At 47.2% G+C, this 11,219-nt stretch overlaps 2 protein-coding genes across 2 annotated transcripts in view; both read left to right on the forward strand.

Moving 5' to 3' along the window:
• The window catches only part of LOC309863475 (uncharacterized protein), a 265,681-nt gene that overhangs the window by 83,432 nt on the left and 171,030 nt on the right, over positions 1-11,219 (forward strand). The gene's annotated exons all lie outside the window — the stretch shown is intronic.
• USP46 (ubiquitin specific peptidase 46) overlaps positions 1-11,219 on the forward strand; it is a 55,855-nt gene that overhangs the window by 17,623 nt on the left and 27,013 nt on the right. Inside the window, exons 2-4 of the mRNA XM_082728336.1 lie at positions 5,542-5,622; positions 8,112-8,325; positions 9,746-9,975. Coding sequence (XP_082584462.1) covers positions 5,542-5,622; positions 8,112-8,325; positions 9,746-9,975 — 525 coding nt within the window. The remainder of the gene's footprint in view (positions 1-5,541; positions 5,623-8,111; positions 8,326-9,745; positions 9,976-11,219) is intronic.

Here is an 11,219-nt window from a genome sequence, read left to right on the forward strand (position 1 = left end):
CTGAGATCATGACCCGTGCCGAACGCAGATGCTTAACTGACTGAGCCCCCCAGGCGCCCCTCCATTTTCCATTTCTAATGTTCGCTAGTCATGGCTGCTCAGGTGAAGACCACTCTTGCCAGCCTCCCTCGCAGCTAGGTAGGGATGCCATGCGGGTGCCCTGGGTGGGAAGCAGGGCTTATGTGGTGGAAGTTTCCTATTGCTGCTGTAAAAAAAACACCACATACTTAGTAGTTTCAAATGACACATTTATTCTCTTAGAGTTCCAGAGGTCAGATGTCCTAAAATCAAGGTGTCACCAGGCTGCACACCTTCCAGAGGCTCTGAGGGAGGATGTGTTCCCTTGCCTTTTCCAGTGTCTGCGGCTGCCTACATTTCACAGCTCACAGCCCTTCCTCCGTCTTCACATCCCCCCTTGGAACTCTGCTCCTGTTGGCGCGTCTCCGCACTGACTCTTGCCTCTTGTCTCCTTCCTCGTGGACCTTGTGGTTACCCCGGGCCCACCCACATAATCTGGGTCATCTCCCCACCTCAAGATCCTTAAATTAATCACACCTGCACAATCCTGTTTGCCATGTGGGGTCACAGATTCACAGCTCCAGGGACGAGGGCGCAGACGTCTTGCAGGGGCCACTCTACTTTCCGTGACAGGCACTCCCAGAGCCTGGGGGTGGTCAGCGAGGAATTCCCTGAGAGCGTGATGGGGCTCAGCCTGGTGAAGAAGCTGGGGAAGGGCCTTCAGATGGGGTGGGGGGGCGGAATGTGAGGTGTGTGAGGTGTGTGAGGAATAGAATGAAGTCGGTTTTGACAGGCAAGGCGTGGGTGGCCAGAGCTGACCCCAGAGACAGCAGCGGGGACTTGGTGGTTTTAGAGTAGATTTGTATTTACGGAGAATACTCATGCTGCCATGTTGATGTGGGGTTAGAGGTGGGGACATGGGTGTTAGGACGCTGTCATAGCTCCAGCGAGAGTGGCCTGGCCTTACTGGTGATGACAGGAGATTAAAGAGGAGCAAATGGCCTGAAAGGTGGAAGGAGGGAGAACCCAAAGACAGGGTGGGTGGGTCAGGGAAGGCCCCCGGGCTAGATCTCCTCACGGCCAGAAAGCAGGCAGCATTGTCATTTACTCTGTGAGGAAAGACCAGGAAAAGGTTGGATTTGGGGGAAGGAGAAGGGGAGGCTCTAGTTTGGAGTAGACTGATTGGGAGCGCCTCAAGCCATTGGAAATGCCCGTTCACATCCAGTCTGAAAGAGCTCAGAAGTAAGTTTTCTGGGATGAAGATGAAGTTGGAAATGGTAGCTGCTGCTTGAGGCCCCATGAGTGGTTATTGCCCAGACCCTAGAGAGGGGCATGGAGAAGAGGTCTCAGTGCCTGGAGAAGGCCAGCCACTCACTGTAAAAAAAACACCACATACTTAGTAGTTTCAAATGACACATTTGTGCCCTGGAGTTGGCCGTGTTTGGAGCACGTCAGGGATGAAGTGGGGGTAGAATCCAGACGAGAGATGTGGAGATGAGGAAAGAGAGACAAGCCTTCAAGAGTATTACGGACAATCTCTAACAAATTGTATTAGTGTCCTGTTGCTGCTGTCACAAAGTACCATAACTCAGTGCCTTAAACAATCCGGATTTATCATTTTGCAGTTCTGGAGGTCAGAGCTCTGAAGTGGGCCTCCCTGAGCCAACATGAAGGTCATACGGGGTGAATCCTGCCTGGAGGCGCTAGCAGAGACTGCGTCTTTCCTTTTCCAGTTTCTAGAGGTTGCCTGGGTTCCTTGGCTCCTGGCCCCCTTCCTTCATCTTTGAGATTGGCAAAGGCCGATGGAGTCCTTCACACATGGCATCACTCTCAAGTACCATTCTGCTTCCGTCTCCCACCTTTAAGGCTCTTTGTGATCACCTTGGACCCACCAAGAAAATCCGGGACAGTCCCCCTATCTTAAGGTCAGCCGACTGGCAAATTCATCCAATCTACAGCCTGAATTTCCCTTTGCCATTAAGGAAATATAATCACAAGTTCTGGAAATTAGGACATGGGCTCTTCAAAGGACCATTACCCTGCCTGTATAGGTACTTTTTTTTTTTTTTTAAAGATTTTATTTATTTACTTGACAGATATCACAAGTAGGGAGAGAGGCAGGCAGAAAGGGGGGGTGGGAAGCAGACTCCCTGCTGAGCAGAGAGCCCGATGTGGGGCTCCATCCCAGGACCCTGAGATCATGACCTGAGCCGAAGGCAGAGGCTTAACCCACGGAGCCACCCAGGCACCCCCTGTACACGTACATGTTGTGGTGTAGATGGAATGGTGTAAGAAGCCCCACTACCCAGCACTCAGCTTCAACAACGAAATTGTATCCCCACGTCTCTGCACCTCAGCACTGGATTTTTTTTTGTTGTTGTTTTTAAAGTTTTTATTTATTTATTTATTTATTTGAGAGCATGTGCAGGCATAAGAGCTCTGCAAAGCTGGGTGGAGAGGCAGAGGGAGTGGAAGAAGAAGGCTTCTTGCTGAGCAGGGCTTCATCCCAGGACCCTGGGATCATGGCCTGAGCCAAAGGCAGACGCTTAACCGGCTGAGCTCTTCAGGGGCCCCTCACCACTGGATTATTTAAAACAAATCGTAGACGTTCTATCTGACTCGTCTGTAGTTGTTTTGGAATAGAGAGTTCTTTAAAGAAGTTGAGCCGTGATGCGACGGTGATACTGGGGGAGGTCACTGGGGGAGAGGTGTGGGAGAGTGTGCACGCATGTATTTTTAGTGGGAGAGGCACTGAGGCATGCTAAATTCTTCACGTTGACCTTCAGAGCCTGGGGCAGAAATGACATGGTGTAAACATCTGCCACGAGCCTTTACAACAGGTATGTTCAATTCTGATGGGAAGGATCTAACTGTAGAGGAGACATCGGATTGGACAAGAGAGAGGGCTCCTTCATTAACTGAGGGACATAGGTTGGAAGGTTTGGGAGTGAAATTAAGGGAGTTCCTCCCTGCTGGTTTAGTTTAATTCAGTTAATTTTTTTTTTTTCTCCTGTATTGAGTTGGAGGCCAGGGAGAGACACAGAGGAGATCTAGGGGATGTGGAGGTTTTGATGAGCTCTGGGAAGGTTGGAAATTGTCGTCGTGGCTTGGAGAATGAGTGCCCTGAAGAGACATTGTTTGAAGTGGGACCTGTTCGGGGCCACTTGAGTGAATTCGGGTGAATCCAGCCAGCGTGGCTGTGTGACTCCCACTAGCATTGCACATCTGTGTGGGGGTACATGTTCAGAGAAGGTGGACAGTTCGGTTCTTGCTGGGTTGGTTTTCGCTAGGTGGTGTGCCCAAAGGACAAGGTGTAGGTTGTTTGTAAGAGCCGTGGAAGTCAAGATCCCTGGGCTCTAAGCTGAATAAGAAAGAAGGGGAGTGAGAGGTTCTGGGCAGCACATGGAGTGTGGATGCCTCAGGAAGCCGGCAGCCAGAGCTGAGCCTGGGTCGACGTCAGGGCAGCGAGCAGATCCGGAGGCCGTCTCTGGGAGCGAGGTGCTCGAGTGGAGTGGAAGAGGAGGCGGCTGGAGAACAGGACCTCCAGGGACGGAGAGAGCGGACTGTGGGACTGCTCCCCCACATGGGGATGGGGACCACCCTGGTGACGGCAGCAGACGGAGGGTAAAGGTGGGTCAGCCAGGGGAGGACACAGGAGGGCCTTGCCAACACTGGGAGGCGTGGGCCTCAGAAGGACAGGTGTTTTGGATAGGTTTTTTCTCTTAAACTTTGCCCTCCGTATGAATGATCACCTCCCCAGCACCCCCTCCAATGGGAAAGTATTAAGATAGGTTGAAAGAAGCAGACTTGATCCAAGAATTCCTGAATAGCAAAAAGCACGGATCAGCTTGAATATATGGCTGCCTCGTAAAGGGAGATTTAATGAGCTCTGTCTCCGTGTGCTGTACTTTTATATCTGACATTCCTCCTGGGCTCTAAGCCATATATTCTAATGCTGCTTCCGATATGGCTGTGGGGGTATTTAATATGCATTATTTGTATTGATTTATGATTGAGATAGAGCTTTTTTGAAAGTTTTTAGTGATTTTGTCTATGCCATAAAATCCTGCTATAATATGCTAAACATTATTTAAAAGATCCAGCATTGGGGCGCCTGGGTGGCTCAGTGGGTTAAGCCTCTGCCTTCTGCTCAGGTCATGATCTCAGGGTCCTGGGATCAAGCCCCACATCAGGCTCTCTGCTCAGCAGGGAGCCTGCTTCCCCCTCTCTCTCTGCCTGCCTCTCGGCCTGCTTGTGATCTCTGTCTGTCAAATAAATAAAATCTTTAAAAAAAAATAAAAGATTCGGCATTATATATGGGGTTGCATTATTATGAAAGGTGGTGAAAACTACACACACACACACACACACACACACACACACAGTGAAACTGTTGAACACACAGATGACCACCGAACTCAAAGTCTCAGAAGACAAGAAAAGGAATTCAGAATGTGGGCCGTGTAATGGACCTAGAGGACATGGGAAAACACTTGGCCCTTAGCAGTTTGTTCCATGTGGTTGCTCTCCTAGCATTTGTTAAGATCGTGGGCTCCCAACTGTGACTCCTGGGTTCAGGTCCCGGCTCTGCCACTTATAGACTGTGGTCCTTGGGCAGATTTTTAACTTGTAAACCTTATGTTCCTATTAAATGGGGGTTATGATAGGATTTACCTGAAGGATATTTGCGAGAGTCAATAGCACAGTCCCTGGCACATAGTGGGACTACCCAGTAACTTCCCACCGTCTTGTTGGAGCGTTAAACTTGACTTACTAAATTGATGCATTTGGGAAGTGTTGGGTTTTAAAGGGCATTGCTCCCTTATTCACGATATTCCTTGGACATTTCACTTTCCCAGGCAAGACCCTCCCCCACCCATTGAAAGCGCCGACTGTCCACACTCCACCCTGCCTCCATACCTCTCCTCCACCCCTCCTCCCTGCGGTCCACACCCTCAGTTCCGACTTTATTTTTTGTCTCGGCACTCACGACTTTCCAGTATATTGTCTAGCGTATTTCCTTTTTCTTTCCGGCTATCTTCATCCGCTAAAATGTGAGCTCCGTGAAAGTGGGCTACCTTGTCTATTTCTTTCACTGTTGGAGTGCCACTGCCTAGAACAGTGCCTGGCACATAGTGGGTGCACAGTAAGTCTTCATCAGAAAGGAGAAATGCACTTTGAGAGTGGTGATATGAATCTTTAGACCACTAAGTATTATAAAAGCTGTTGAGCTTAAACATGGTTTATTCACAAGTTCTTAATGATAGTTTGCTTCTTTGCCTATCAGACCAACTTTCCTGTTAGATCATCGAAGCCACCAAGTAGAGCAGGTTTGAAGGGATGATTAGGTTGGATGAGGGGAAGAATAAGGCTGACATTATTCATTTGCTGATTTACTTCTGACACATTTTTTTCAGCGTGAACATCACCAACCACCATTAGGACCCGGGGATCAACAGAGGACTCTGCTAAGGATCTGTTGTCCATTTTACCTACAATGGAACTTTTCTTTTTCTTTTTCAGGGCACCAATGCCTCTGCTCTGGAAAAAGACATTGGTCCAGAGCAGTTTCCAATCAATGAACACTACTTTGGATTGGTCAACGTAAGTATTCAAAAATTACTATTTTTATCAAATGTTTGAGAGCATTAGAAGCAACTCAATGGTAGTTTTCCTTACTACCAATTTTTAAATAATTTTTCATGTGCCTTAGTTCCTAGGAATGGCACATGTTGGGAAGGGAGAAGTTTAGTCCAGTTTTTAGAAGTGTCAGTTGTCCCAGTAAAAGGGTTTAATTATTGCCTTGTTGGGTTGGATTCTCACCCCCCCCCCAACTTACGCGATTTCCTTTGTACACATAACTTCCAGAGCAGTTTTGTTAGACTTAATGTCCAGATCAGCTTATATCATCTGGACGAGCTCCTTGGGCAGTCTCTGTTTCAGTACGCGTCAGTACAGCCAGAGCGTTAAGGGTGTTACCAGCTCATCCCCAGTAACCGTTTAACCATATAAGCTGATGGTGGTACTTAAAACAGAGGTGGGTTGTGGGGGAGAACCGGGACCCGTGGATTGCAGAATTCCTTGGCCCCATTTTGTCTGTGCTGGGCAGTGGCTCCCTTGTGTGTGGCCACGGTTGGCAGGCTCTGCTTCCTTGGTAAGTTGATCCTACGTACGAAGGCCATATTACCCGCCACCCTTGTGAGCTTTCTTCCTCACCCGATCCTTCCCCCTCTGGCACGGAGGTTTTCCACATACCAGGTGTTAACTCCTAAGAATCCAGTTTTCGGGAACAATGGCTCTCAGCAGAATCTGCCCATACCCATGTGTTGTAAGTGGTAGTTTCACTCGGGAAGCTAGAAATGTTCTCAGTGAGTGAATGCCATGTGTGGCTCATGGAAAGAACGTTGGCTTCAAAGTAATATGGACCGAGTCTAAATTGTGCCCATGCTGTTTACTAGCTGTGTAGTCTCGAGCAAGTCAGTTGGCCTCTCTGAGCCTCCACTTCCCCATCTGTAAAGTGGAGACCATGCGACCTCTATTTCGTGAGTTAGAGTGAAGGATCGGTGAGAGCTCCTAGTGAAGATCCTGACGGGAGTCTGAGACACACAGTGGACACTCCGTGAATGTTAGTTCCTTTTCTTTCCCGGGAGTCATCCCCTGGCTCGGCTCCAAGCGTCACTGAAGTGTGTCTAGGTCAGGGCGGGGCAGTGAGTCAAAGGGCAGAGGATACACGGGAATATAGGGCGTTGTGTGGGTGAAACACTGACTCCTCTAATTTTATTAGCTTTTTCTAGTCATTATGCACAGGCCTCTGCTTAACTCTGTGAAGGTAGTTACTCAAGTTGTAATAAATTCTGCCTTTGCTAGGGAATATACGAATGGGGAGAAGAGAATGAAGGCCATTTCCTAGTTTGTGGAAGCGTTGTGAGATTAAATGTATTAATAGCTTCATTTATGTTCACTTCGAATGGTAATTCATGAAAGCTCCAGCTTCTCTTTAAAAAGAGGTTTGTCTCCTGTTACATAATTGTGTCAAAGTAGATTAAAGTATGTAAAAATAGGAAGTGTTCTATCTTAGCACACGTAGAAATGTCACATTAAGTATGGCGGAGCATCTGTTTCACTCTTGGGAAAATGGCACACCAGCCAACAACCAGTCTTGAGAAGATGTTCATGTTCTATTTTAGTCTTACACAGCGTCTTGAAATCTATGTTATTAATCTTGTGATTCCTTTAAATTTTTCCCTTTTCGTTTTCCTGTGTGTGGAAAACTCTAAAGGGATAGTGATAGTCCTGGCTGTGTTCTGCCACGGAGTCGCAGTCTGTGGAAAACCAGTGAGATGATGGCCTTTTCCCTCTTTGATCATAATCTGAGTGTCCATGGTTCTTGAGAGGAACAAAATATTACGGCGTGGGTCCTCCTGTGAGTACGTAGGCGAGCAGGAACCGAGTGCTGTCGGGTTGGGACACTCGCCATCTTGGCAGAAACCAGATGGAGGGTGACTTAGGAGCTGGAGGGGAAGAGGCTGGTGGGATGACCTAGGGGGGACCCCTCTTTGCCTCTGTTGCTCTGGAGTAAAGGAGGACTTGCATTCTGAAGCGATGAGCAGGGGCACTAGAATCTTGACGGAGAAAAACTAAAGCAAGTTCCCGTGGAGTTGAGGGTATTTCACCCGAGCAAATGGTTCCTAGTTCCTGGATTTCTTTCTGATGGATTTTTATTTTCTGTCCTAGTGGTTTCCATGTGTTTCAATGGGACCTCTCGTAGCTACTTGCCTGGGTCGCCATATTATGTCCCATTTTTCTTCTACCCCCTCCCTTTTAAGCACCACGTGGTCTCCTTAGATTTTTTTTTTTTTTTTTTTTTTAAACCAAAGCTCATATCATTTTAGGGACTTTGATGGGCCAGAGAGGCCCCAGGTGGATGTAAATTTCATTCCTTTCCCTGGTGCTCAGATAGTCCCCGGTGTGGCGAGTGGTTTGCTCGTCTCTCACGTGGCGAGCAGGACGCTGCCCCTGGGGGGTCTGGGCTGGTTCCCGGAGGGTGGGCTTCCTCGGACCGTGAGCTGAAGTGCCCCTGTTGTCCCTCGCAGTTCGGAAACACGTGCTACTGTAACTCCGTGCTGCAGGCCTTGTACTTCTGCCGGCCGTTCCGGGAGAATGTGCTGGCATACAAGGCCCAGCAAAAAAAGAAGGAAAACTTACTGACGTGCCTGGCAGACCTCTTCCACAGCATCGCCACGCAGAAGAAGAAGGTTGGCGTGATCCCACCAAAGAAGTTCATCTCGCGGCTGAGAAAAGAGAACGGTGAGTCCTGGGTTTAAGGGTCCGAAATACGAATTCATTGTTCTGTGGCTCCCCCAAAGGACTCTCCCCTCTGCCTTTTTATTTTTGAAAGGGAAAAAGAGTCGAGTCTGGCCAACTCAAAAATCACTTTTTTTTTTTTTTTTAAAAAAGAAGATGTAATTCTCCATTTCTACCCCGTTAACATAAAATAAATCTGCATTAACAAACATGCGTATAAATTCAGATTTATCATTCCATTTTGGAATGGTTTTTTATTTGTTCCACCTTGGGAGTTGTTTTTCTGGGTAGGACCTTTGTGAGAGAGAAATTGCCCAAGGCAGCCTTGTGAGCAGAACGCAGGTGGGAATACATAGGTTGGTACAATAATCAAATAAAAGAGTACTCATATAAACTTGTCATAAGTGATTAAAGTAAATGTATATTTTCTAATCAGAGCCTTGCTGTTTTAAAAAGAATACCTCTGACTTTTGCCTAAGACAATTGAAGGATATTAAATTGGAATCTTTATATTATTAAAATGTCCTGCTGTCACCTGATTTTTTTTTTTTCCCCCTGGTTTTTCTATCTTCTTTTTCGGGAAAAGTGGTAGTAGAGATGAGCTTGTTCCGGAAGCTTCGCATTGGTAATTTCTACGACTAGAAATAGTTGATACAGCAACTTGTGTTTATCCTAGATTCCAGCCTTACTGCAGCAGACTTGCACAGTGAATCAGATGTTTGTTTTATAAAGTCTCATTTAATTTGATTGCTGTCTTTTAAAGTTGTTGTAGTTTATATGTACCAGAATAAAAATAATCTGAGCAGGAAGCAGAGCACTCCCGAGTCTCATCGCGAACATGATTAATAATGAAGTTCTCCAGCTGCGTTCGCCTCCTGATTGCTTGTCCTTCTGCCAGGGAGCAGCAGGAGGCTTCTGGAATCCTTTGTATTTGGTTTCAGAACTCCGTCAGATACAGGGGTCCCCCATCTCCCATATGTGTTTCCTTTAAGCTGCTTCCAGTCTGGGCCAGGGCTTAAGATGATCTTTGGGAAGAGACCCCAGTTGCTCTAGATAAAATTGCAGAATGAATAATGGATCGTTGGCGGTCACATCATATTAAGTATTGATATTTTATCAGGGAGCGTATGATGTAATTTCTGGGGTTTTCTGTAGGATAAAAATTCTGGTTGGTGTTTTATATATGGGATGACTTTAGGGAGCCTAGGGGAAGTGTAGTTCTTGGTGGGTGGTAGAAAAAAGGATAAAAAACCAAAAATTCTTCCGAAGTTTACCCATTAAAGTTGCAGAATAGAGATGGATAGATGTGGTACCTGTCCAGTTGACATTTCGATATGAAACTTGAAGTGCACGCTTAAAATGAAGCGTTTTGTGTTTGCCTTTCAAGAACCGCAGCTCGCACTCATGACCTGCTCTGTTCCAGATCTCTTCGATAACTACATGCAGCAGGACGCTCATGAGTTTTTAAATTATTTGCTAAACACCATTGCGGACATCCTGCAGGAGGAGAAGAAACAGGAGAAACAGAACGGGAAGTTAAAAAACGGCAACATGAATGAGCCTGCAGAGAGTAATAAACCGGAACTCACCTGGGTCCATGAGATTTTTCAGGGAACGCTGACCAATGAAACGCGATGCTTGAACTGTGAAACTGTAAGCACTGGGAGGGCGTGCGCGGAGCTGGCCTGGGTCTGTCCGTCCGGGCTCCGCTGGGCACGAGTGTGCTGTGGGCTGTAGCACCTGGCAGATGTCTGCAGCAGATGCGGATGATTCTGCTGATGTCTGTGAGCCCCGGGGACAGGCTTTGGGAAGCGGGTCCCCATCCAGGGTGTCTCGCTGGCTCAAGCAGACGGATGAGGGGAAAATCTCAAAAACTGGGAGGGTCTGTGAATTGACCTTCACCAGTTACCTTGAAAAGGGTTTGGTCACTCAGAGGTCATGTGAGACGTAGACTAAACCATCCCCCCAACTTAAAGGAATCAGCCGTGGGTTGGTGAACTTGAAGTTGGAAGTCGGGCTTGGCTTTTGATTCCGCCCCAGTTCGCTGGGCGTGCGGGCGAGTCCCTCCCAGTGCTGTTGCCAGGGCCGGGGAGGGGTGAGGGGGGGCTCGTGTGTTTGGATGAGTCTGGCACACAGTAGGCTCTTCCTGTCATTGAATTCGAAGACACGGTCTCCAGCGCATGAATGACTCAAAATGTCACGTTTGCTTGGTGTCTTTGATTTAACCCTGTGAGTGGCCTCATCATTCGGTGGTTAAAAGCCCACTTTAGATCCAGGCTGCTGAGTTCGTATGCCGGTTGTGCCAAGCCTTAGTTACGGGACCCTGGGCGTATTTATTATTCAGCCTCTCTGTCTGCACTCTCCTCATCTGTAGATTGGGTACGATGAGAGCACCTATGTCATCGAGTCGTTTGAGAGGATGAAATGAGTTAATAGTTGGAAAGCAAACGGAGCCTGGGTGCCCGTGCTTGGCCCCTAGCAAATAAGCAATGAATTGTCAGCTCTTATTATGTTCTGTAACTACTCACAACATAGCAAGTCTCTGAGTTCATAAGCAATCTCCGTTTCTTCACATCGCTCAGAAAAATTCTGTAGGATTGTGCATCTTTCTGGAGGAGGGAGAGAGTACCTCTCATTAGTTTCTGCAAAGAAACTAGGACCCAGAAATGATTAAGAAATGTGGATTTGAGTGGGAGGCTCTTTGTTTTTTTTTGTTTTTTTTTTGGCAGTCTTTCTCCTGTCCTTTTAAACAGTTTTTGAATCAACGTTCTGATTTGTTCATTGTAGAAACAGCTAGAAAACATAGCTAAGCAAAAAGAGAAAGAAGAGAGTAAAAGTTACCAGTGATCTCCCCACCCTGAGATGATGAATTTGTAACATTTTCTAAAAATTGAGAT

This window comes from Mustela nivalis, assembly GCF_964662115.1.
Source record: "Mustela nivalis genome assembly, chromosome: 4".
Taxonomy (NCBI): Eukaryota; Metazoa; Chordata; class Mammalia; order Carnivora; family Mustelidae; genus Mustela; species Mustela nivalis.